General features: G+C 51.1%; 7 protein-coding genes across 7 annotated transcripts; 2 read left to right on the forward strand and 5 right to left on the reverse strand.

Moving 5' to 3' along the window:
• Positions 1-261: 261 nt before the first annotated feature.
• Positions 262-2,059, reverse strand: JCM6883_000073 (uncharacterized protein; the record flags this gene model as incomplete). The annotated part of the gene is made up of 2 exons (XM_076634013.1): positions 262-1,467; positions 1,523-2,059. The coding sequence occupies 2 exons, from the start codon at positions 2,057-2,059 to the stop codon at positions 262-264; spliced, it is 1,743 nt and encodes a 580-aa protein (XP_076486014.1).
• Positions 2,060-2,422: 363 nt separating this feature from the next.
• FAP1 (Fap1p) lies at positions 2,423-6,803 on the reverse strand (the record flags this gene model as incomplete). Its single annotated transcript, XM_076634014.1, has 12 exons — positions 2,423-2,671; positions 2,742-3,089; positions 3,156-3,461; positions 3,528-3,594; positions 3,660-3,969; positions 4,032-4,153; positions 4,223-4,382; positions 4,452-4,549; positions 4,619-4,691; positions 4,753-4,797; positions 4,879-6,414; positions 6,491-6,803. 12 exons carry the CDS (start codon positions 6,801-6,803, stop codon positions 2,423-2,425), a joined length of 3,627 nt encoding a protein of 1,208 aa, XP_076486015.1.
• A 765-nt stretch (positions 6,804-7,568) lies between these two features.
• JCM6883_000075 (uncharacterized protein) lies at positions 7,569-12,538 on the forward strand (the record flags this gene model as incomplete). Its single annotated transcript, XM_076634015.1, has 4 exons — positions 7,569-8,225; positions 8,290-10,434; positions 10,499-10,808; positions 10,875-12,538. 4 exons carry the CDS (start codon positions 7,569-7,571, stop codon positions 12,536-12,538), a joined length of 4,776 nt encoding a protein of 1,591 aa, XP_076486016.1.
• Positions 12,539-12,874: 336 nt separating this feature from the next.
• Positions 12,875-17,836, reverse strand: JCM6883_000076 (uncharacterized protein; the record flags this gene model as incomplete). Its single annotated transcript, XM_076634016.1, has 13 exons — positions 12,875-13,084; positions 13,167-13,287; positions 13,369-13,398; positions 13,472-13,577; positions 13,668-13,817; positions 13,897-14,086; positions 14,159-14,872; positions 14,951-16,260; positions 16,361-16,498; positions 16,597-16,847; positions 16,925-17,234; positions 17,309-17,657; positions 17,741-17,836. 13 exons carry the CDS (start codon positions 17,834-17,836, stop codon positions 12,875-12,877), a joined length of 3,975 nt encoding a protein of 1,324 aa, XP_076486017.1.
• Positions 17,837-18,050: 214 nt separating this feature from the next.
• On the reverse strand, positions 18,051-20,473 carry GAA1 (GPI-anchor transamidase subunit GAA1; the record flags this gene model as incomplete). The annotated part of the gene is made up of 8 exons (XM_076634017.1): positions 18,051-18,834; positions 18,894-19,206; positions 19,293-19,394; positions 19,464-19,565; positions 19,634-19,805; positions 19,888-19,975; positions 20,054-20,148; positions 20,234-20,473. 8 exons carry the CDS (start codon positions 20,471-20,473, stop codon positions 18,051-18,053), a joined length of 1,896 nt encoding a protein of 631 aa, XP_076486018.1.
• Positions 20,474-20,837: 364 nt separating this feature from the next.
• On the forward strand, positions 20,838-21,603 carry JCM6883_000078 (uncharacterized protein; the record flags this gene model as incomplete). The annotated part of the gene is made up of 3 exons (XM_076634018.1): positions 20,838-20,909; positions 20,991-21,133; positions 21,378-21,603. The coding sequence occupies 3 exons, from the start codon at positions 20,838-20,840 to the stop codon at positions 21,601-21,603; spliced, it is 441 nt and encodes a 146-aa protein (XP_076486019.1).
• A 369-nt stretch (positions 21,604-21,972) lies between these two features.
• On the reverse strand, positions 21,973-23,232 carry JCM6883_000079 (cyclin family protein; the record flags this gene model as incomplete). The annotated part of the gene is made up of 3 exons (XM_076634019.1): positions 21,973-22,679; positions 22,760-23,029; positions 23,121-23,232. The coding sequence occupies 3 exons, from the start codon at positions 23,230-23,232 to the stop codon at positions 21,973-21,975; spliced, it is 1,089 nt and encodes a 362-aa protein (XP_076486020.1).
• Between the last annotated feature and the right edge of the window lie 205 nt (positions 23,233-23,437).

Consider the following 23,437-nt stretch of genomic DNA (forward strand, 5'->3'; position numbering starts at 1 on the left):
TGCTGCCGGCCTTGATTCCGTACTTTCCTCATCGATCCGAACCTTTCCCGAGACCGAGTTGATCGACGCCACGCGTCCGAATACAGCGTGTCAAAAGAACAAAGGGACTTGAAGGTGAGAGATAGGGGGAAAAGCTACGACATGAGGACTCTCGAGGAAAGATGCGAAGATAGGAATAGAGACGAATGCTAAACAGCGAGAGTGCCGTCGGTTACAGGGGAGGTAAATCTGTCGATGCGAGAATAGTTTATTCGTAATGCTCTAGAAATCACTGTCGTCCGTATCGAGTTCCGGCCTCCTCGTCGTGGTTGCGACCGGTGCTTCCTCCTCCGAGCTCGGTTCAAACAGCGCATCTCCATCAAACTCGACTTCTTCTTCCTCCTCATCCTCCTCTCCCCTCTCTCCATCGCTCACTTCATTCGCGTACTCAATCTCCGACCAACTCTTGAACAATCGAATCGGTCCACGATCGACTTCTCCTGCCCTCAATTCCCTCTTTCGTTGTCCGTTCACTTTCCTCAACGGCGACTCGAGATCGATCCAAGCTTGAGCTTCGTCGTCGTCAGTCCTCGGATTCGGGTTCGGATGTAACCTCCACAGAGGCAACGAGTGACCTCTTCGTTGGGACCAACTCCACGCTCGAGGGAAATCGCCAGTGGGTTGGAAAGTGAGAGATTTCAATTTTGGGATGGAACGAGAAGTGAGGAGGTGAGTGAAGAGGGTCGTGTGGAACGTGTGAGAACGCAGTGAGTAGAGCGGAGGAGGATAGTTAGAGTGGACGAGAGATGGGTGAACGAGGTAGTCGAGATAGAGACGTTCGAGATTCTGGGAAGGGTACCGAGTCGCAGGGTCGCGTTTACCGCGGGGAGGCGGGAAGATCGAGGCGAAGAGGGATAGGTCGATACCGGCTCCTCCAAGGTCTAGGTGCCCGAGGTTGACGAGAGAAGAGAGAAGATTTGGAGGGGATGGTTGACCGATAGGATAGAGGAGGAAAAGTCGCAACCATTTGAGAGAGTCCGCGAACGAAGGCTGACCGGAATCCGGAGAGAAGATCAAGAGCAGTGGCGAGGAAGATTCGGGAGTCGAGGTGAAAACGGGATCGGCAAGGGTGAAAGAATCAAGAACTGTCGAACCGTTGATGAGCCATTCGAGCTCGAAGGATGACGTGAATTCGACGTCTCGCAATCGCAGAATCTTGAGCTTGAACGCTGCGGGAGCAAAGTCCGTTGGGAGGCAGAGCCGGACCCTCCACAGTTCGAGCTGAGTGAGAGACGCCCAAGATTGGAGGGCACCGGCAAAGGGACTCTGATATCCAATCGAAGCGTCGGCGAAGATTTGAAGTCGTTGATGAGGATCTGCGAGGTGGAACTTGAAGATTTGCAACGTGTCTCTCCATTTTTTCATCGCAGTTTCGAGTTGTTCGAGTCGAGCTTTTCCTCCGTAAACTTGATCGTCTCCTTCGTCCGGCTGTATTCGAAAGTATTAGCTATCATGCTCGAGATGCAGACGGGGAGAAACTAACAATAGCTTCTCCTTCGACCCTCGTTCCAACTCTCGCATCGAGTTCCAAGTACCTCACTCCCGTAATTTTCTCGAATGCTCTCGCAACGAAATCGACCGTTTCCTTCTGGTTTAACCTCGCAGCCGGTAGAATCGCCAGTGCCGGCTCTTCATTGATGTCCTTCGCGCTCGTCGCTCCAGGTTGAGGATCCGGTACCCGAACTTTGACGAAATTGAGGTATCTTCCCGCGTTGACCATCTCCGATTCGAGCAATCGGAGGAACTCTCGATCACTTCCTTTCGGATCTCCCAGAACGAGCGTCGTTTTCATGTAAAGCTGGCGACGTACGATCGGAGTGAACGAAGGGTGGATCCCGAGGAGGGTCGCCAGTTGGATACGTCGATTGCGCGGGAAGCACATCGGATGCACGGCCAAGGCAAAGATGAGGTCTAGCGTTTCGGGTGGGAGGGAGAGAAGGAGAGAAGGGGAAGAAGGAGGAGGTGCGATGTTGTGGATCCTGAGAGATGAACGAGTCGGTTTCAAGCCTTTCGTAGGCATCTTTGAGTGACTGTGAGTTCAGTGATCGAGCCGGTAAAGCTGGTAGAGGTGGTGGAAGACTGAAAACTGGCGAAAGAGATGAAACGATTGAGATGACGAAACGGTGCCTAGGACAGTTGTATGGACTGTAGGTGAGAGCGAGTAGTACGAAACGGTGCGGTAGATGTGCAGGGAAGATCGCGGCGGGAACAGAGAAGTTGAGAGCAGAAATAAAGCAGACAGTGCGCAAACTTTCAGATTTCCAGTCTCGCAGATGGATTCGCGGTCTTGCGATACATTTGGCTTTCTCGGACTCCGCTTGTCAAGATATACCGTCTGCGAGTTTGATCCATGGACAGCAAATGCGTTTCCAATGTTGCAGATCTATTTTAATTCCTCAGCTTCTTTCACTTCGACCCCATCCTCGATCTGATCCTCATCGTTCTCTTCCTCCACGTCCCAATCATCCGGTATGTCCGCTTCCAATTTCGCAACTGGAGGCGGAGGTGGAGAAGTCGTCCTTGACGATGCTAGTTCAGAATTCGAAGGGGCTCTTGAGAGATTCGCAGAGTTGGGTAGAGTGATCGGAGGGAGATCTTGTTCGGCGTACGGAGCGACGACAGCTCGAGGAGGCTGTGGCAGTCAACCCAATGAGTCAACGACGAGCTCATGTCACTAGACTCGACTTGGGATGAGAGCTCACCTTGTTATGAGCGAGTCCAACGAGACTTCCCCACACGTTCTGCGATCCATTCGAGTTGGAAGCGGACGAAGCGCCTACTCGCGAATCGGAACCGAATGCGGCGAACGCATTCGCGGTCTTGAGGGGAGTCGCTAGAGTTTTCTTCTCGTTCAATGATCGGGAACCGGAAGCGACTGGAGTCCAACTACCTCGAATCACTCTGCCGTCTTCCGACAAGACGACGGATTCGACCGAGTAGCAGAACCCGGTGTCGGAGATCAAGGTGCGGAGGTTAGAGGAGATTGAGACGAGCTTCGATTCGAGGTCGGAGGGAGGTGATTCGAATGAAGCGAGGACGTCCTCATCCGTCTGAGTGGGGTCATGAAGCGAATCAGCAATGCGAATACGTTCGAGAGAGACCGAGAGGAGACTCACGACCCAAGTCAAAGAGAAGTTGAGACCTCTCATCTGAGGTCGCAGCATGTCCTTCAACATCTGTTCGTCGTACCCAAGAACTCCTTCGAAGTAAAGAGCGTTGTTCGGTTTGCGTTCAGGAAGAGCCTTGCGAAGACTACCGAGGTTGAGAGTCGCTGAGGAAGATTTGCGAGATGCTGCGAGCGCGTCGGCGAGGTTTGGCGTCGGGATCGCCGTGTTCGACTGTCGTTCGACGAGAACACTTCGGTGAGGGTCAACGTCGAGGGAGACGGATCGAAGTTCGAAAGCTTCAGCGAGTTCGTGAGTCTGCATAGCGACGAGTCAGCGTTCTGTGCTCAAATGCGAAGAGAAACGAAAGCAGAGAGAGCCTACGAATTGACGTTGAGGTCGTTTCATGATCGGTAGATGAAGACTAGCTTTCTCTCCCTTGACAAATTCGCTGCGAGGGCCGGAAAGTCAAAACTCAGTCTTTAGAACACCGAGTTGACGATCCTCGAGACTCACATTAATTGATCCTCAATCCCTTTACACCACGTAAGATTCGTCGCATAAAAGCTCAAAGTCGATTGATCGTACTCGACTTCCCTCAGCTTCGGTTCCTTCTTCTCAACCCCAAGCGCTTCGGCCAATTGAGCGTTTCGTTTTGCGACGGCGCATGCATCGGTACATTTCACTTGTCGTCCAATGTTGCCTTCAGGTTTTGAGTCGCACGAACCGCAACGTGCTTGTTGAGTGAGGTGACCGCAAGAGCAGGAGACTTCGATCATCTTCGGACAGGGTTGATCGGCGGGACAGGAAGAGGGGAAGTGACAAGCTATACGAGAGGACCCGAATCAGCTGTCGAGTCGTTAGAGCTCGCAAGAGGGGAAAACTCACGAAGAGGGCACGGATGTCCACAGTGCTTTCGAGGTTTCAAGCAGATTTGATTGTCTTGCTCTTCGCACTCGCCGGGAGGGTGACAAGGTTTCTGACATCGATGGAAGCCGCATCGAAGGAGTCTGATCGCGAACGGGACAGTCAGCTTAAGCCAGTTGAGTTTGACGGGAACGAAAAAGAATCAGACTCACTTCCCGCAAACGGTACCACAACTGACTTTGCGTTGATCGATCGAACATCGAACGTTCGGTATCACTTTCTTTCCGCAAGCACATGGCTTTGACGCGAGGTGAACGCAAGGGGGACATTGAGGATTTTCGTGACAAGCGTGAGGGACTTGAGGATGACCGCCTGGACATATCGAATCAAGATGAGTCATGGTAGGGATGAGACAGAGCGAGGGAAGAAGGAATGACTCACAAGCTGGAGGAGGTCGAACACAAGGAGCTCGACAATCGATCTGGAAACCGCAGGGAATCGGAGGGAAGACGACCGTAGCTCCGCAATGACACGAGAGCCTACAAGGGACGAGGGCGTCAGTCGAAAGCTACGCAGAGCACCAGTAGTGAAATGAAAGAAAAGCTTACTCGTCGAAATCAGCTCGAAGACAAGGAGGACAAGGCCGTTTGTGATCTCGTTGTTCACAAGTGTGGATACCGCCTGACAGGACGAACGAGAGTGAGCAACAAACTTTGTGTAACGAGCTGGAAAGAGAGCTTACAATTCAGCTTTCTTCCGCAAGTTCGATCGCAAGCATGAATCCCAACTGTACGGCGAATTCAAAAGCGCTTACCCCAGTCAGTGACCAGACGGAACGATGACGAGAGTGTGATGCCTTCTGACGTACGAGGATCCTGCAAATCTTGCTCCCATTCCAGATTCCTCCTCTTCTGTTTCCCTTTCCCAACCGTCATCGCTTCCTGATAACTCAACGGACAACAAACCCTCGCACAAACGTGTCTCCCACACGACCTCATCGCCCTACAAACTCGATTACAAGTGTATTCGACCTCTTGACCTTGTTCATCGACGAGAGGAGTTCCACACTGTCGAGTTGTTTTCGACGATCCACAACGACACACGAGCGGGATCGAAGTCGTACAAGGTGGACAAGGTCCCGTGTGACATTGGAGTTGACAAGAGTGACCGCAGAAAGAGAAGGGTTTGTTGCAGATTTTCGAACAGGTCGGGATGGGAGCGAGACAGTCGATTCGAGGCGAGTTGAGGAGAGAAGAGAGAGGAGTGTTGCCGCAGGGACAAGAAGTGACTTGAGAAGGGGAACGAGGACAAGGGAGGGGGAGAGTCGAAGTGTGAGGGTGACAGAGTTGTTCACAGACGTGGTTTCCGCAATCGAACGGGGCGGCACAAACTGCTCCACAATCGAAGTCTCCTGTCCATCTTGGTGACGTCGCGACTTCGTTTGACGGTACCGTACATCCTTCTACTCGATCCTCGACTCGAGTCCTTCCACACGCTTCCTCCTTCGTTTCTTTCCCACAAAAACATTTCTTCTCTCTCTCTTCCCGACATTCCCCACAATCCCCCTTGTGGCATTTCTCCCTACATCGATGTAGTTCACAACTCAGTAGCTTCCCATGCTCCTCTCCACAGCTCTTGAGGTTCTCCTTGAATTCCCTCGAAGATTCCGTTTCCATTTTCCCATCGTTCAAAGCCGAACACCTAATCCCGAGTGTCCTCTTCTCGCAATGACATTTCTCATTGAGGACGACCGTACAAGGTGGACAAGGTCCCGGATGACACAGGAGGGAACAAGGATGTCGACAACCGATCGGCCGAGGTTTCTTGCACGGTTTCGCACAGGAATGAGGAGTCGCGGTCGAACCTTTCGGGGGAGGTTGAGGGTCGTTGAATCGTCCACAGAAACATTTGTATTTCGTCGGGATATCGGAGGGAGTGAATCGAGTCGCACAATTTGGACAACTCCAATGTCCTTCGAGAGTCGAGGGGTCGGGAGGGTTTCGTGGATCTCGTGTCGCTAATAGTCGAGCTTTTTCGGCGGCTGATGCGACAGAGGTAGTTCCCCACGCTGAGATACATTTGAGGTGGAAAGGAGTGAAACAGGTCGAACAGGAATGAATTCGCGAAGTTCGAGTGATCGATTCGTAACAGATTGAACAGTCGGCTTCTCCCGTAACTAAGTCGTGAGTGAGTCGTTCGACGAGAGTTTGATTGACGGGCGCTGCACCGATCGGAGTTGTTGTGCCGGAGACGTTGTTCGAAGAAGATGTTGGAGGAACGAAAGGGGAAGCGGTGGCGTGAAGGGAAGCGTGGCCGTTCGAGAGGGAGGCGTTGAATCCTCCACGTCGAGAAGTACGATTCCGTCGAGGTTGCGAGGAAGAACCGTCTTCGGGTTGAGTTGAATCTGTGAGGAACAAGTGGATCTGCAGAATCAGCTCCCATTCGCAAAGGGAACGTCTTCATAGCAACTCCTTGCTCACCTCGTTGATTGTTTCCATTCTGTGCTCCTCCTCCTCTACCTCTGCCTCTTCCAGACCCTCTCCCTGCTCCGCGGTTGCCACCTCTACCTCTTCCTCTCGAAACACCTTCTGTTGATTCTGAAGCTACGTTGTTCACTGCATCTTGATGTTGCTCTCCTGTTGTCGTTGCTGTTGCGCCACCTCGACCTCTCCTGTTGCGATTCCTACCTCGACGAGCTGAAGAAGAAGGATTATTGTTGTTTGATGAAGTTGAAGCCGAGGGTCCGGTTGCTGCTGCTGCTGATGGAGGTGCGGCTACGGCTGGAACTGACATGTAGCAGTCGAGAGCTTAGTAAGGTGAAAGTGAAGGGAAAAAGAGAAGGAGAGAGCGTCGATGATGATGAAGATTTTGGTTTCTGACAAAAATCGAGTCGGTAGACAAGCTTTTTTCCTGAACGAGCTGTGCTGTGCTACTGCTCATGAGTCGTAGCTTTATCTGCTACGAGTGAGCGTGTAATTTTCAGAGCGAGAGAAGCTCCAAACCCCTGAGCTCTCCTTTCTTCCCTTTGACCCACCTCGACCACGCCGTTAACGACCTACAGCTCGCCAGTACACCAGTCAGTAAATCACAAACCTACAGATAGGTAACAGCGTCTACAATACGGTAGCGGGAAGTCAGTCGGATCGAGTTGGAACGTTGGTTCAGTGATCGAGAAATCGCCTTTCACTATCTCTCTTGGGTGAGTTCGATGTCTGCTAGCCTATCTACAGTGATCAGAACTCGGCTGGATGGGTCACGGAAGTATGCGTGAGAGGAGAAGAAGACTCCTTCCTCCTTCTTGGAGCAGAGGTGGGGTTAAATTCCAGGAAAGTGCACACAGGGAGGGGACACGCTGTTTGTGGCGCAACACAGAAGAACGACATGGCTGTAGGAGCTTCGAAGAGCCGCGTGATTGAATCTGGAGAACCGTGCACCCCAACCCCTTCGATTCCGAATCTCCTCCCTTTCTTCTTGCCGTCATTCCCGCCAACTGCTTATCCTGCCGTAGACAGTTCGACTGACTCGCTCCTCTCAACCCGTATGACAGACGTCCACAAGATGCAATTCCTTTCGCGATTCTCAAAATCAAAAGATTCGAAAACTCACCGTCGACATTCTACTCCTCCGCCTGCCTCGCAATCGACCTCATCTTACCTACCCCTATCTCTCCCCTCATCTTCTCTTCTACGAGATGAGTCTCTCGCGATCCCGCTCGGAAGGACAACAGCCGAAGACACAAACGAAGATTCTAGAAGCGTCGACACGACTCCTTGGCTCGAAATTGCTAATGAAGGAGTCGGCAACAGCCCAAGGATTCTCTCGAACAAGACTCTCGAACCTGAAGCAGCAGGAGGAGGAGGAAGACTCAGGCGCAATCTCGAAGATCCTGTGAAAGTCAAGAAAGAAATGATTAAACTGGAACAAACTCGACTCGAAATCGAACAAATGACTACCCTCATGGAAGAATGTGGAGAAGTGATTCGAAGTCGAGGCCTCACGACCTTAGGGATCTTTCGACCTTTTCGACTACCGGAATCTTTACCTCGAATTCGTCAACTTTGCTTGTTCTTCGACGATTACAATTCGGAATTCGATTTGAAGATTCCGGCGACGGCGACTAGAGGGACGAGAGCTAGCAAGACGGTCAAATTGCATCGGTTCAAGGAGGAATTGAGGTATGCCGAGATACATGATGTCGTCGCAGTTCTCAAATGGGTGAGCCACAAACTCCCTCCTTCCCTCTCAGTTCATTCACTCACTCTGCTCAATGTCTACCCAGGGTCTTCGACACTTCTCCCCTTCTTCATCCTTCGCTCTGTCCTCGACCTCGACTTTCGATTTCTATCGCACATTTCTCAAGTCGACTTCAGCCGCCTCTCACCCTCGTGACTCCTTCACTCGATTCCTCCTCCCTCTTCTACCGACTACTTCTCGATCTCTCTTAATCTCGACACTGAAACTGATTCAAGCCGTCTCATCCTACTCCGAAGTGAACGCCATGACTTGTCGAAAACTGTGTCGAACAATCGGTTACTACCTCTTCCGCCACGACCACAAAAACGACCAAGAGGAAGGATGGGAGCAACTATATTCTCGATGGAAAGAAAGTGGAGAAGTCGTCGAAGGACTCGTCAAAGCTTACTTGTGGGAACAAAAAGATTTACCTCCTCGACTTCAGGAACTCGTTGTCGATTACCCGAAATACGTCGAGAGAGCGAAGACGGGAAGTGGGGATGGCGGGATCGGGGCGAGGAACGTGAGGGTTTTGAAAGTCGAACTGGAGAGTAGAGGGGAAGGATGGAAGAGGGTTGGAGAGGAGGATGGGAAAGTGAACGATCAGGAGACTGGTCGACTTGTTGGAGGAGAAGGAACGACGTCGCAGTTTGCGAGAAGGAGACCGGTCGATATTCTCCTTGACGCCCTCGAAGGGGAAGTCGAACAAGGGGAAGAAGGAGACGCCCTCGCCGACTGGAAAGTCGTGAGGGAGAAAGGAAGCGACCGAGGAGGCGCGAGGGATGTTCTGGACGAGGAAGTCGTTCGAGTTCTCGATTTACTCGGTCTCAGCGAGTCATCAACGCCAACAACGACTAGCGACGATCGAGCTGTCTCTCCCCGTCGACGAGTGACGAGTGGACCCCTTTCCTCCCTTTCCGAAGAATCTTCTCAAGCCAACGGCATCTCTCCCACTTACAGCAACTTCCCAAACAAATCAGTCTCTCACCTCTTACCGCCGACAACTCGGGATCAGAAACGGATCGTCACTCCCTCCTGGAACGATTTCGCTCAAACTGGGTTCTTGAACGGGTCGACAGAGTTGAACGTCTCTGACGAGTTTGGTCGATTCGATTCGAGCACTTCAAGCGTGGCAAGCCCAGTGAAACGACCACCGAAACGGGAGAAGACCAAGATCCTCAAAGTTGAACTCATCACCGACGTCGAGGAAGAATTTGCCGATTTCTGGCTCGACACCCTCGTCGAATCGACGACGACTTCCTCACCCGTTTCAGCTTGGCCATCGATCGTGATTGCACCACTTCATTCGACTCTATCCGCTTCAATGCCTCTCGTTTCCTCATCTTCGACTGATCGCCTTTACCTCCTTCTCACCGACAAACTTCTCCCTCTGTCGAACCCACCGAGTACTCTACTCGCTGCGCCACCTTTACAAAGGAACCTCTCCCGCAATTCATCGAAGAAAGGTCGTTCCGACGAAACCTCAAGTTTAAATCCTCGAAAATGGACGAAACGAGCCAGTTCGATCTTTGGAGTCGCCGCAACTCGTGAGATCTCGCCCTCCGATCAGACTTCTCCTCCAACAACGACGAATGCTTTGCCGAGAACGAAGAAGTCGAGACGAAGCATGTTTGTCCCGAATTTGCCTCCTCCCGTTCCCCTCCTTCCTCGTCGAGCGAGTGCCGATCCCGCTTCCGCTACCTCTACCTCTCCTTCGACATCCCCCTCGAACGAAGGAAACGTCATCACTCGAACACTCTCACGAACGCTCCCGAGACGAAAATCGAAAACTTCGATATCTTCGCCGAAATCGCCAGAAGAAGGAGACCGTCAACTCGCTTCTCCACCGAAATTCGAAGCGGAACTGTTGGAACCCGTCCCGGCAATTCCGGAAAAGTATTCGTTGGAGGTCGAGGAGGCGAAACGTCGTAGTCAAACTTCTCCTCTTGAGGTCGAGAAACCTTTACCCGAGCTCGAGCAACAACCTTCAACGACGGATAAGGGAATCGACCGAGATGCTCCCAAGAAAGAGGAAGAGCAGGAAGTCAAGGTATCAGCAGTACCTCTCGTACCCGAATCGACACAACAAATCCTCTCTCCTCCAGAAACACCATTGAGAGAAGTTCTTCTTCAAGGTCAACCTATCCTCAGCGCCGCTATCGAATCTTCACCTCCTCCTACTGATAATATCGTAAGCCTGTCTCATCATTCTTGCGTCTTGTCGTTGGACCTGACAGTTTCTACTTTGTGTTTAGCCTCTCGCCGATTCTCCGACTATCTCTCGAGCAGCGGCAATTCGAACTCCTTCGAGTGAAGCCCCTTCTTTCGTCCTCAGTTCAGCGATTGCAACTCAGCCCGATCACCTTGCGCCAGTGACTTCGGAGGAAGAGGAACAGCTCAAGACTCCTGAGATTTCGAACGGACCTCCCGATTCTGCGACGTCTCCGATGTTCACGTTGTCGCCGCCAGAGGGAGAACCTGAAGTAATGGCTCCGTCGATTGAGGGAGAGGGAGAAAGTGCTCAAGATCAAGTAGAGATTCAAGAGCCAAGTATTCCGGAAGACAGTGAGTCTTTCCTCGACTGAACGCCTCTCATCCCAAGCTGACGAAGAGTACTACTTTGCTCGGTAGCTTCTCATATGGGACTCGGACTGAGCAACGTCGGACAACCTGTCTTCGAGTCGACTCCCACTCCCGTTGAACCTGAATCGACTCCTTTGCTTCCACAAGAACGGGAACCCTCTGCAACCCCTCCCGCTCCAACTTCTCCTCCTACTCTGGCTGCCCCTACATCTCCTTCGTTGGATCCCTCGTCCAAGTCTAGCTCGCCCACCGTTCCTTCCTCTCCAACTCCCTCCGGCACGTCCCAAGGATCATCGAGCTCGAAAAAGTTCCTCGCTCGTACACGATCTTTCCTCAGTCGGAAGAAGAGCTCTACCACTCTTGACAAGGACAAGGCCAAGGAGAAAGCCCAAGCCGATCTACTCAAACGTGAGACCTCTCTCCGACGAACTCAACCTCCACGAGACGAATCCGAAGCTTCACCAATGACGAAGAAGGAGAAAGAACGTCAAGCTCCGACCCCAGTCTCGAGCGTCAAGAAACGAGTCGCCGAGTTAGAAGCCGCAGCGAACCGTGAAGCTTCAGTAACTCCAACTCAGACGACGACGGGTTCGAGAATCAGGAAAGCGAGTTCGCCAACACCGGCGAGTCCGACATCGAGGGATTCTCCGAGTCCGCTACCACCTCAAACGGGATCCGCCGCTTCGTCAATTATTCCACTTCCTGAGGTCGAGGATGTCCAGGAAGAAGGGACGGTCGATAGGCAGCTGAGCGCTCCCGAACTAGAACCTCAATCTACGCCGGAGGTCATCGAGGAGATTCACGAGGAGGAACGCGATACCGAGATCGGGCCACCCACAAATCTCGATAAGGATGAGCCCGTCGAGAAGCCGATCGCCATTCCTTCTGTCGTCGTCGAGGAGACCCTAGCTCAAGAAGAGAACTCTTCCGCCCTTGAAGAACCCTCATCGAACCCTCAAGCTGAATCCGTCGAGAGCGCGAATCCTCCCCTTTCGGCAGATCTCGTCGACTCGGACCGTCTCGTCAAGGAGGAGGAGGAACGAATCAACTCTTCCGAGACGCTAGGCGATATCCCAGCTCAGGAAGCGAATCATCTCTCGGTCAAAGTTCCCTCGAGTCTCGAAGACCTACCCTCTCCCTTACCTTCCCCTTCTCCGGCTCCTCTATCAGACTCTGAACCCGTCGCCCAACTCACGGAAAGCGAGTCGACTCCTCAGATTCAAGCTCCCCCCGGCGAATTCGAAAAGGAAGAAATCCCGTCTCTGCAGCACGAACGCCAGAACACCGAAGCGACAATCACCTTGCCCTCTCACGAAGGCAACGAGCTGGAGTCGATCGTACCTCAAACTCCCCTAAAGAACTCTACGACGAACGATCCTTCCTCTCTCGTTACCCCTTCCGCTGCACTCTTCACTTCCTCTTCCTCTCCTTCTAAACAACCTACTGTCGCTACCAACGACGAATCCGATCCATTCATCGATTCCACCCCAATCAAACAACCTCCTCCTCCTTCTTTGACTCCTTCCCCAGTTTCCGTTCCCTCCGAATCTTCAGCTTCTTCTCCCTCTCAGCTTCATCGACAAGTCACATCTCAATCTTACCGTTCAGTCTCGACAAAAGATAGTATGGAAACGTTCGAGACGGCTGGTAACGGAGGAGGAACTGAGAGCTTGAACTCCGGTTCTTCGTCGCTTCACGGGAACGAAGCTTGATCTCTCTCTCTCTCCTCCAGATTTCGTTTCTATGATTTGAGTTTTTCGTTTTTCTTCCGATTACCCTGTCTCTCTTTTCTATCTAGGTCCTCAGTTTGCTGTCTCGAATACCCTTCACATACTTCTGCAGTACTCTTAATTCTCTCTCTTCGTTTTCGTCTTGCAACAATTCGCTGTCTCCCCTCTTTCTCTTTCTCTCTCTCTCTGATCGTCTCGCTCGCTGAGATAGAGAGACTCAGAATCCGATTGCTATCTGCGATTATATACATCTACAACCATCAGCTCCCGACCGAGGCGAACCATACATACCAAAAAACTAGTCGATCTCGTTCTTATTCAGTTCATCCCGAACCTTACTCCCGAACTCGTAAACTCTTGACGATAAACCATTTCCTTCGCCCATCCAGTAGTCTTCTTCTCCCCATCCTCTCCTGGTGCTTCCGCTAGTCGAGGGGGGATCTCGCAGTTACCGAGACAAGTATAGACTAATAACGAATCGAATTCGACCGAATCATCGTTCAGGTGCGAGAGAAGCATCGAAAGAATCTACGACACCGCGGCAAAACAGGAAGAGTCAGTCAGTGACGCTCCACGAGAAGGAAGAGAAAGGAAGGAGGAGAGAGGTTACTTGGAATTCGACTTCTCTTGGACCTCTACATAATTCACAAGGAGGAACTGAAGAAGGGTCAATCTTCTTTTTCGAAGTCCATAAAGGTGAGGGGGTTTCGATATCCGGTAGACGATAGAACCTAGAATCAAAACCAATCGATCAAGTTCGATCAGTTTGAGCGCGCGAAGTGGAATGAACGGGAGGAGGAGGAGGGACTAACCGGAGAACTTGTCGTGGTTCTCGTTCAATTCTATGAACACACAATCAACAAGTCAGTTCCGAGCTCACAGAGAGAGGACAGAGAGAGGGGAAGAAGGACGAACCGTTCTTGAAAGATTAAAAACTCTTTATCAACTCCCGAAACCGAATCCGGCGCATCTACATCTTCTCCACCTCCTTCTGCTTCCTCCAGATTCGGCGCCGAAGGATCTACATGTACGCTCGAAAGCCCTTGGATCAGTGATCGTTCTCTCTCGCGCGAAGAGCTTGTGAGAGACGTTAAGAGTTTTGACAGCGTACCGGGTAAATAAGATTCCTCGTAAGGTTCAGGTTCAGCAACGATATCCCATTCAGGCCATGATTTCACTCTTCTTCTCGTACTTGCTGTCGTTGTTGTTGTCGTCGTCGGAGAAACTCTGCCGAGTGCAGTATCCTGATCAAGGTTCGCTTCTTTTCTCTCCCTCAGAGCAAAGTCAGCTTCTCGTCTTCGCATCAATCAACCCAGGCGACAAGAGAGAATGTAACTCACCCAACTCTCGTCGCTTCCTCTTGTTCTTTTCAGTATGAGGATAAAACTCATTAGGACTCCTCATCTGAGTTCTCCAAACCTTCAACCCCCCTTCTCCTGATCCTCCACGTTGACATTTCCCCTCTCGACAAGCGTAAACGTAGAGAGATCTTGCCGCCGCATGAGGTTTAGTATCATCTGGTGAATTAACCTGTAATCTCCCTCGATCTCTTATCAGTTCCCTCTCGCGCGAGAGGAGAAGAGATGGGAGACAAGAACGCACTTGTAATAATAAACTCATTACCTCCCCGCAACCCTCACACAACACGTCTTCCCGAGTAAGAGGAGATCTAGGATCCAACCAAATCGGAGTTCCCCCGATCTTGCCGACGGCGAAATCGATATTCCATTCTTCCCTATTCGTTGGCATCGGTTGTAAGAGTCCTAGTTCAACTTCATCTTCCTCCGGGTAATCGTCTTCATCCTCCTCGTCTTCCTCCTCCCCATCGTCTTCATCTTCTTCTTCGGATTCGGTTGAGGAAGAAAGAGTAGCTCCTCCACGGAGACGGAGAGCGATTTCTCGTTCTTCTTCATCACTCGAACTAACTCCTGTCATTTCCGTATCCCCTTCTCCCTGCTTGTCGTTCCCTGTCGTAGGCGGAATCAAAGGCTCTAGTTCTTCGTCGTCGTCTACTGCGATCGGTACAGGAGTCAGTCCATCCATCGACATTGGAGTCCCCCCAACCTCCTCCTCCTTTTCGTTCGACGCTGGTAGAGGTGGTGGAGGGGAGAGTGCGATATCAGTAACGGTCGCCTCCTCCTCCTCTCCGCCTACTGAATCAATCGAATCGATCGAAATTGGAATCGCTTCATCCTGGTCCTGAGAGAGCGCTTCGAGTAGTTGAGGAGAAAAGTTCCATCCTTTGATTCGGTCCATCATTTCAGGGGTACGAGGTAGAGTTTGAGCGAAAGAGTAGTTATCGAGTTCGACCGCTCTCTATCCATCGGTTTGATCGGAACAGATCAGTTCGCTCGAGAACAGAAAGGAGCTCGAAGGGAAGCAAGAGAAGCTTACCTTTAGATCCTCCGGTGCGTCCCTCTCAACTTCTTCCACTCCGTCCCTCTGATATATCGCCCACGCAATACCAGCATCCATCATCAACCCCGTTCTATCCTTCAACATTTCCTCCAAATCGACTCGTTCAGGAGGTGATAAATCATGACTGATTCTATACCATTCATCCCTCCCGTTCTCGTTCTGGGGGGAAAGAGATCGGGAAATTGACCAGAGGGAACCACGACCGTTTAAACCGTTTCGGAAGAGGAACGAGACGAGTTTATAAGGACCGAGAGTACGCCAGGTAGGGGAGGAATAGAGGGAAGAGATGGATGATTCGAGCGAAACGAGTTGGGAGTCATATTCTATGATGAATTCAGTTGTAAATCCCAACTCCGAGCAGTCGAATCGAGTTAGAATTGAGAGGAATTTGGACGAACCAACGAGTTTTGGTTCGATTCTCGCTAAAATCGCTCGATAACTATCCCTCAACCTTCCCTGTCTCTCCTTTCTCTTCTCTTCCTCTCCCTCATCCATCCGACCCTCTCCCATCTCCCCCTGTCCTTCACCATCCTTTAAGCTCTTCTCGAGGAATTCCAAACACCCTTTAACTTCCTCTACCGTTTCCTTCTCCTTCCCATCTGGTCCTGGCCGCATCATTCCCAATTTCCCTCTCTTCTCCCTCATCTCGTTGAGCTCTCGAGTATAGGTCTTGAGTGATTGACGGGTTTGAAAGATGTCGAGTCGTCGGGATTGGTGGTATCTATCTAAATAGATCTCTTTCGATAATTCGAATAACTTTCTCGGTCCCATCATCATCGAACCAACTCCTGTTGAAGTTCCTGTCGTAGTTACGTTTGTCGTTGAGGTTGAGGTTGAAGAAGCATGGTTGGAGTTTGAGGTTGAACCGAAAGAATCCAAACTCGTAAATTCAACCATTCTCTTCAACTCAATCCCCAAAGTCTTCGGTAAAGGATTCATCAACAATCTCCATTCCCCCTCTCCCTCCTCCTCTTCTCCTGGCCCCGCTCCGGAGTCGTCGAAAAGGAGATTATCTAATCTTTCGTAGAAATTCTGTTGGGGATCAATCGAATTAACTTCCAATTCAATCAAATTCGTAGAAACCCTCTCCTCCTCCGAGTTCGAGTTCGAGTTCGAGTTTGAAGAGTCGAGTGGAAGAGGGAGAGGTGGGAGAGGAGCGGAGATATGCGAGATGGAGGAGGGAATGAGTCGACGAGCGTGAGTGGTGAAGGATGTGGAGATTGTGGATTTTAGTTCGGGGGTAGGGGCGAGGGAGAGAAGATCGGAGATGAGGAGGTTGTGTAGTTCTACAAGCCGGTCGGTCGGTTTTGATTTGTCAGTGCATGAGAACGAGGTAGGAGTGAAGGGAGAGATGGGAGAAGAGAGAAGGGAGAAGGGAGGGGGTACCTTTGATTCGATCCATTCCTGAATTCTTGTGGAACTCAGATTCACGAAGGTTGAAAGCGACGACGATCTCTTCGATGTGGAGGAAGGAACGATGGGAATGTTTCATCAAGGTGAAGAGACGTTGAAGGGACGAGATACCTATCGAGCATCACGAGAGAGAAACGAGTCAATCAATTGTTGTCTCGTTCTCCTGCGAGTGACCTTCCACTGACTATAGAGAAGAAGAGAGGACATACGATTAACCCTCGCCTCCCCTTCATCCGTCCCCGTCGTAGCTTTCATCCTGATCTCCTCGCTCACTTCTCCTTTCCAAACCCCTTCCAAACTCTCCTTCTCCTCTCCAGTTCCTCCCGAAATATCAACGAGTAATTCATCAGGTCTTCTCCACCCCAGTATCGTATTCCTCCAAGTTTCACTCGCATAAAGACACGTTAGATATCCACTCAAGGAATTCATTAGAGGTGATAAACTCCTCAAAACTACCGGTCTGTTACTCCTCGAAATCTTGCATCTCGTCAGCTTCCTATTCGACTGAGAGAGATGAGTGAGAGAAAAAGGACGAACACTTCAAGAGAGTCCCGAATCCTTTCCTCCGGTTTGATTCGTTCTTCCAAAGAATCAAAGAATTCCGGTTCCCCTCCTCCTTCTTGTTGAGAAGAAGTTAGAGAGGCCATAGAGAGCATTAAAGCTTTATTAATCTCTTCGTCCTCCTTACTGACTCCCACCCCCATCCCAGTTCCCGTCGCGGTCGAGGTTGATTGTTGAATCGCTTTTTGGAAATCTGAATCGGAGGAGGAATCTTCTTTCGTAAGATCTATATCGCACGTCTTTGGTCTTTGATTGAAGGGAACGACAGCAGTCGAGGACGGTGTAACTATCCTCCGTTCACAAACTGTATCAGCACTACTCGAGAGGAGAGAGGAGGGCGAGAGGAAGAAGGAAATGCACCAGTTTTAATTTCCGGTAAACCTTCGATAAACTTCTCCTCTGTGTAGTGTCTCGGTCCATAAACTGATTCATAATCCGGTGGTGATAATCCTTCTCCCTGTCCCTGTCCCTGTTTCTCCCCTTCCAATGTCGAGACTAAGGGAGGTAATTCATCATCGACTACTTCTCCATCGAATAATCGTAATTCCGTGATTGGGGTCGATGGTCGATAATCATTCACTTCTTCTATCCCTGTCCCTGTTGTCGTAGTCGCAGAGAGAGAGGAGGTAGTGGGTAAGGGTGTATCGAAATCGAACCCCGAGTTATCCATTAACCAATTCGCAGCTCCTTCAGAGTTTGCTCCGTACCTCTGTTCAGCCTCATCCCACCTCGTCAGCCCGTGTCTACGCTGTGTGAGAAGGAGAGAGGACGAAAGGAGAGATGGGAACGAACAATTGCAGCATGAGTTGCTTGAGCCGGAGAGAACCCGAAAGAGACGAGTGAATCGTAAGTTGATCGTTGATCTGTCGTGAGGTAGGGCGTGGCCATTGGCTGAACGTGGTGGGAGAAACGAAAGGAGATGAAGCTGAAGTTTCGAAATCTCGCGGTTCGAATTTCGCACGGAAGCCTGCAATCAATTCAAAGCAAGCTCGCGAACTCATCGACTGCTGAGACGACTCTTCTGTGGGTTTTGCGTCTCGACAGAAAAAAAACCCATACTCTCTCGTTAATTTCTTCGCTGCAACTTCACAATTTTCATTTCTCAAAGCACGACGGCCGTAGCCAACACTAACTGTAACGCCGTCCCTGCCACCAACACCACCGGTAAACTCCACCCACCCCCAATTTTCCAATCCCCCACTAGTCTTCTCATCCATTCCTCCGCGTGTTCTCTCTCGAAAACTCTCCAAACTCCCCAAATTCCCGTCGGGGTCAAACTCGCCACCACGATCTGTTGTACCCTCCCCCTCGTGACTGAACGATACGTGTATCGCTTCGAAAGGAGGGGAACGAAGAGAGGGAGGGAGAGGTAGAAGGAGAGGAGGAGGGAGAATCCGAAATTGAGAGTAGCGGTGATTGAGATCAGGAGTCCGGAGAGGAGGTAATAGATCGATTGGAGTGATTCGGAAAGGAAGATGGATTCGTTACGAGATGGGAGGAGGGTCGAGAGGATTAAGGGAATCGAGAGGTGGACGATTAGGACGATCGAGGAGAAATAGAATTCGAGCCAATGTTGAACAGAGGTTGATTCGTCGTAGACTGGGTCGATCTGAAGGAGGAGATGAAGTTCGGAGGAAGCTGTGAGGAGAGAGATGATGAGAGTTGAGAGGATTTTGAGAGTGGGTCGAGAACGTTTCGTTTTACGACTCGAGGAGGACCAACTGATTAAACCTTGAATTGTGAGGGCTGCGCCGATGAGGATCGGAGCGGCCAAGTAGTTGCCGACGGCGATGAAAGAATCGATAGAAGTCATGATGTAGAGGAAGAAGGACTGGTGAAACCTTTCGAGGAGGTTGTGGAGGGATCGGAAAGTCGATTCGACGGCTCTGCTCGAACCGAGAGAGTCAGCGACGTACTCGAGTTCAGAGCTGAAGAAACGACTCACTGTCCAATGGAATGGAACCCGTGAGGGCCTTCAGCAGGAATCGCAAACCAAGTAATCGCATCGATCCGATACTTCCCATAACAACCCTCAGGACCTCGTATCCGTCCATCTGCGCCAATGAGCAACTGACTGAAGAGATTCTTCGCTGCGAAAAGATATCGAGTGACTTGAGGTGACGAAGCGAGGATCGAAGGGAGATTGAACGAGAAAGACGGAGAAGAAGTACGGAGAACGGTTTGGATCCCGACGTGTCGCAAGATTCGAGATGCTGAATTAATGAAATCCAGGTTTGGTAATTGTCCATTCGCGCCCTCTGGAGACGAGGAGTATCGAAAACAATGGAAATTAGTTCCGTTCAATTCTCCTCGTCTCTGGTCGAGTGAGACGGATTCATCATACCATAGTGAATCCCGACCTCGGAGAACGAATGATGAGGATAATCTAGATTGAGGGCTGCCCAAATCGGTCCAGTCGTGAGGCTCAGCCTCTCTGCCTTCAAATCTGAAACAACGAGCGAGTTTTGGTCAGTCCCGTAGAAGCCGCAGTAGTGACGTCGAAAGGGAAACTGACTCGACTGCGAGTAACCATGATAAGAGTCAAGCCAAGCTTGAGCACCTTCGACATGTCCATCCGAAATCAAGAAAATCACGTCTTTCGACCACATTGAATACTCTTCAAACACTCGAGAAAGGAACTTCGTCAGCATTGCGCGGCATCAGTTCGGAGAAAGGGTCACTGACTCTTCATATAGTTCGCGAGAGCCAAAACAGTCGAAATTCCTCGAGTATTGACTCGTCGTCTTCCCTCTTCATCGAGAGCTCGACTGAGCCAACTCGCGCTCAGGACCAAGGCTTCTGAGCCATCGGTCTTTGGAGCTGCTCGGATCGCATAGGTGTTGATCCCTTCGACTGACTAGATTGAGGGCGGAAGCGAGGAGGAGGGGAGTGAGTAAAAGGAGACGAGGAACGAAAGCTCTGACAGAAGTGAGACTGACCGAATTCGAAGATAGCTCGAAAGAGTAACGCTGACGGGCCGAGGCATATCCCAGCTTTTCAAACGCCGACTGCAGGAACTTTGTCCGTCTACGAAAGCCGCAGACGTGCGCGTGATGAGTCATCTCGAGGAAGAAAATACAAGTTAAAAGAGGGAGCTCAACTCACTGCTCAACCGATACTTCAGGTCTACTCCATTTCTTGACATCGTTATCGAACAAATCTGCGATATGTACATCCGCCCAACTCCAATACGTATTCACCTATTTCTCAAGCGAACACCACCCTCGATTAGCTTTTTCGAGTTGTTCGGATCTCATCGCGCGAGGAGGGTAAGCGTTTCCGTACCTGTGCAGGCTGTAATGCATTCTCACTGATATAATGTCTCCTCCCCAATTCTGGTAAAGGTAAAGCGAGGGTATAGAGAACTCCAGCGACGAAGAGGAGCGTCCGTAGATGAGGTGCGAAAGCGAAGAGGCGCGAAATGAGCTTGTTGCGTCGAACGAGGGTCTTTCGGACGACTTCTGCTGGATCTGGAGGTGTTGATGAGGAGGAACGGGAGAGGAGGGCCTTCAGTCTTGAAGCCATGCCGAGATTGAGGATCTGTAGACGAAAACGAGAGCGAAACAGTCAACTTTTCCCGCTCTTTCAGCGAGGGAGCACGTCTGGATGGTAGCGATCTAGCCCTGGGATGGTCAGAGTATGTCCTTGTTGCGGTCGATACGCGAGTTGAAGAGTAGATTGTAGATTGAGATGAGAGAGTGCGGACGATGAAGACTCACGCGGATAGACAACCAGATGTACGTTATTCCTTCGAGGCCACGTCCAGCAATCTTCCTGTTCTTCGAGCTATCGAATCGAGTGCAGAGCGGTTGTTGAATAGGAAGAGATCGTCATCAAACTCATCTCCCCCTCTCTCTCCTCTTCCCTTCCACCACCCCGACTCGAAACTATGTCCGACTCTACTGAGCAACCCACACAGATCTCCTCTACGCTCAAATCGATTCAAGGTCAGGTCTACCAGGTCCGTTCCCCTCCTCTCCCTTTCCCTCTCCCCCCACACTCCGACGGCAGCTCATCAAACTCGCCTTCGGTTCGCACACAGGCCGTAGGATCTGTATCGAGTGATCCGACATGGAAAGAAGAAGGAGACGAGCTCGTAGAACAAGCACAAAAGGAGATTGAGGAGGCGAAAGCGAGGGCGAAGGGAGAAGCGGCTGCAGATAGGACTGTGGGAAAGGTACAATCGTAAGTTCGATCTACACATTACGGCCTCATTGACTTCAGGATGAGAGTCGCACTCGCACGGAATTGAGCTGACTCTTTCTTCCGAAATTCCCTCTCATTGCTCCTTTTCTCTTTCTCTCACTGTCTCTCTCTCACTCCCACACTCCCCCCTTGCTCTCGCTCTCGTTCTCAACTTACCTCTTCCTATCCCATTTCACTTATCCTCCACCCTCACCGTGTCGCTCTTCGCCTACATCGTAACCAGAGCTTACGGTATGTTGACCGGCAACCAAGAGCAACAGACTCAAGGCAACCTGAAAGCCGAGAAAGGTGAAATGAAGTCCTCCCTCGCCAACGGGAAGCTACCAATCCCGAGTGCAGAACGATTGGAAGGGAAATTGGAGAGCGCCGTTGGGATGGTCACGGGGGATTCGGAGAAACAAACTCAGGGGAATTTGAAAGCGGAGAAGGCGGAGTGGACTAAGGGTTGAATGGATGTCGACCCTGAAGGGAGCGAGAGTAAGTGTCTATAGGACGGGACAGCGAGTTTTCGGTCCTGAGGATGAAATGGTGGAATCGATTCTGTACAGATTACTTCCCAGGATCAAGCTACAAGAGAGGTGGACACTCGAGAATGGACAAGAATAGCTACATACCGAGGATGAGGATAACTGCGAGACAACGTAAACTACAACGACAAAGAAAAGGTAAAAGAGAAGAAATAGAAAAACCAAGAATCGATGCATCTCCTCCCTCCCCCAGCTCGACCCCATCGAAAGAGACAGTCTACCACCTCCTCTCCCCTCGACGCACATACACCGCTCGAGTAACCTGTACCTTCGACCGTGCTCGGCGGCTTTTCAGCATTTCGAAGGAGGGATCGATTGCCTCGGAGAGTCAGGCGAATGATGATTCGGAAGAGCAGTCGAGTCGGGGAAGGCTGGTGTGCAGGGTGTTCGAGGTATAAAACACGGAGAGAACGTCGAAGAGTAAGTTGACGAGGACGAATACGACGATCGACGAGAAGAGTAAAGAGTTGTGAATCCGTCGAGGAAGAGCGGAGGAGCGGGGGACACCGAGAGGGACATTGGCGAGTCGAGACGAGAGTGATGGGGAGATAGATAGTGGGGACTTAGGGGGGGTCGAGCCGGAGCCACCAGAGGCGGAGGAGTGAGAAGGGGAGATCTTGGAAGGATTCTCGTCGTTCGAGGTGGATAAGGCCTACTGAATTGCTTGCCTGCTCCTCTAGTCTCCTCGGTAGTAAGCGCGGAAGTAGCTTCTGGTGAGCAGTGTCGGTCCTGGTTGGTGAGTCTCTCGAGGTCCTCCTCTGGGTGCAACTTCACTCCGCTCGCAGGGTCGAGAGCTCGGTAGGTCGTGTCGGGCAGGACTGACGAGCGACTTCGAACTCTTCGTGCCTGTAGTAGTGGCTGAAGAACCGAGAGGAGTTCACGTTCGTCGAATCGCAGGTCGAACCTGAAAATCGCGAGGAGTTGAAGTTCCATCAAGTTGATTTCGGCGAGCGAGAACTTCGAATACTTTGCCCAGTGTTTGTTCATCGGTGACGAATCTAAAAGGTGAGGTCAGCAGGTGTGTGTGTCAATGAAGCTTGGACATTTCAGCCTGAAAAGGAGGAATCGTTCTACTCACCATTGAGGTATTTCGCAGCAAGTATGATCGCAGCTACCGCGAACTTAGACCAAGTCGTTGGACATCCGAAGACCGTCGTCGGTAGATGATGTCGAAGACGTTCGAGATAGACGGCGGAAGCGAGAAGAGTCGCGACGTGACATTGTGATTTCTCCACGACTCTCTTGATGAGTGATACCAGCGTGTCGATACTCGGTAGATCTGTAGAGACTGAATCATTCGGTGGTGGTCGACATTGAACGGAATCGACAGTTTTGCTTGCGACGAAATCTGCTCGAAACGTAAAGTTTCGAAAGGAGTTGTCAGCCAGGATCTTATGCCGCGAGCTCCGCGTCCGGGGTCAGAGAGTTCGAGTACTGACTAATCATACTACTACTCATCCGTGAACTGAAGAGCTCGAGTAGGGCTACATCATGCCATTGGTGCGGCACGAGAGAGTTTGGACAGATTGCGAAACGTTCCGAGCTTAACATGCTTCGGTCCCTGCGCCTCGAGCGTCGGCGTAGAGAAATAGTACTTGAAGAGGACGAAGGTAGAGTACAGACGGAAGATGTAAAGTCGAAGAAGCACGGCAGCACGAGGACGGTAGAGTTGGGATCTTCAAGCCACCAAACCGGGAAGCGTCGTTCGCGCAAAGTAGCAAATGTTAGAGACTTGAAGATCTCTTCGACATCTCCG

This window comes from Sporobolomyces salmoneus, assembly GCF_050403485.1.
Source record: "Sporobolomyces salmoneus JCM6883 DNA, S_salmoneus_JCM6883_v1_ctg49, whole genome shotgun sequence".
In the NCBI taxonomy this organism is placed as follows: domain Eukaryota; kingdom Fungi; phylum Basidiomycota; class Microbotryomycetes; order Sporidiobolales; family Sporidiobolaceae; genus Sporobolomyces; species Sporobolomyces salmoneus.